Here is a 1580-nt window from a genome sequence, read left to right as displayed (position 1 = left end):
CCTGCGGGACCAGAAATACAGAGAAAGCGTGGATAACCGTTGGAGTGGGACTTTAGCTTAAAAATAAGGAGCCCTGGTGGTGCAGTCGTTAAAGCAATCTACTGCTAACCAGAGGGTTGGCAGTTTGAAACCACCAGTGGCTCCGCCGGAGAAAGGTGTGGCAGTCTGCTTCCGTAGAGATTACAGCCTTGGAAACCTTATGGGGTCCCTATGAGTGGGAATCGACTCAACGGCAGTAGGTTTGGTTTTAGCTTAAAAATGAAAAGACACTTGTTTTTCTTGAAAATATTTTTTAAATCTTATACTGTATGTAACAAAAAGGTTAAAATTGCAACTGAACAAGCAAAAGGGTGGGTGGTTTGTGCTTAAGTTTTCCAGCAAACCAAACAAACCAAACCAGTTACCACTGAGAGGATTCCAACTCATGGCGACTCCCTGTGTGCCAGAGTAGAACCATGCTCCACACGGTTTTCAGTGGCTGATTTTTCAGAAGTAGATCACAAGGCGTTTCTTCTGAGGTGCTTCTGGGTAGATTAGAACCGCCAGCCTGGTTAGCGGCCAAGTACTTAACCATTTGCACCACCACCCAGGAACTCCTAGCAAACAAAGGTTTGCAAAAACAGTTGAGGAATCCCGTAGTTTTCTCAAGGCCTCTCTCAATCCTTTGATGGTCCAGTTGTTCTCTTGAAAAGCATCTGTCATCCTTGCCAATTTTCTCATCTAAGGGGACCAGCCTTGCCCATCCTCACTCCAGGCTCCAAGGCTGCCATTCTCACCCATGGCGGTCAGGACAAGCTGCATCTTTTGCCAAGGTTTGCGGCTCCACTGCGCCCTCACTTGGCACTGCAATGGCTTTGCATTTTGGGAAAGACCCACCTGCAAAGGCTTTGAGGCCAGTGAGGGTCTGTTCATCAGTGAATATTTGCTTTCTGGTACGACGTCCTAACTGGGGCAGGGTCTCTGAATAATCACAATGTTTTTGTCCCAGCTACAACTTGCTACCGTGCACACACAAGCTCACAAACCCGCTCTGACGGCCTGCCGCCCCACCGTGTCCACCCTCCGTGGTCCTCTTTCGCAGAGGGCCAGAGTTCCGGCAGTTTCTGTCCAGAGAGGGCCAGCGGGGCGGGGGGGGAGTTCCTCTCTGCACTTGGCCTTGTGCAAACCTGTTCTTGACCAAGACCAGGGCAGGGTGCAACCGGCTGCGGCCGGGACCTCTTGCGCCTTCCTACAGCAGAGATCAAAGCCCCTAGTGCTGATTTTACAACCACCACCAAAGGCAGAGTCTCTGTACATTACAAGCAACGTTTATTGAGGGTGGCGGGTAGCCAGGTTGGACGGCAGGTATATACAGGGAGCCTTCCTGGAGCCAGGAGCGGGAAAGGGGACGGAGAGGCCAGGATGCCGTCTGGGGCGGCTCAGACGGCCGACGCCAGCTTCCGCTTGGTGCTCTCGCTGCAGCGGTGCAGGATAAGGTCGGCGCTGGGCCGCGGGGGCACCGCGGGCTGTGGCTTCGGACGCTCCGCCTGCGGCTGCTCCTCTGCGAACCGACAGCGCGGCAGTGAGGGACCCAGTCCCCC

The 1580-nt window shown here is 53.5% G+C and overlaps 1 protein-coding gene across 2 annotated transcripts in view; it reads right to left on the bottom strand.

The window, feature by feature from the left end:
* Positions 1 to 1270: 1270 nt before the first annotated feature.
* The window catches only part of NCF1 (neutrophil cytosolic factor 1), a 17100-nt gene continuing 16790 nt past the window's right edge, over positions 1271 to 1580 (bottom strand). For both annotated transcript variants that reach the window (XM_004380771.2, XM_023735298.1), the window contains one exon: positions 1271 to 1540. In XM_004380771.2, the coding sequence (XP_004380828.1) occupies positions 1419 to 1540 (122 nt within the window). In that variant the 3' untranslated portion in view covers positions 1271 to 1418. The remainder of the gene's footprint in view (positions 1541 to 1580) is intronic.

The sequence above is a fragment of the Trichechus manatus genome, unplaced genomic scaffold (assembly GCF_000243295.1).
Source record: "Trichechus manatus latirostris isolate Lorelei unplaced genomic scaffold, TriManLat1.0 scaffold00077, whole genome shotgun sequence".
Taxonomy (NCBI): domain Eukaryota; kingdom Metazoa; phylum Chordata; class Mammalia; order Sirenia; family Trichechidae; genus Trichechus; species Trichechus manatus.
This window is presented reverse-complemented; position numbering and strand designations above follow the sequence as displayed.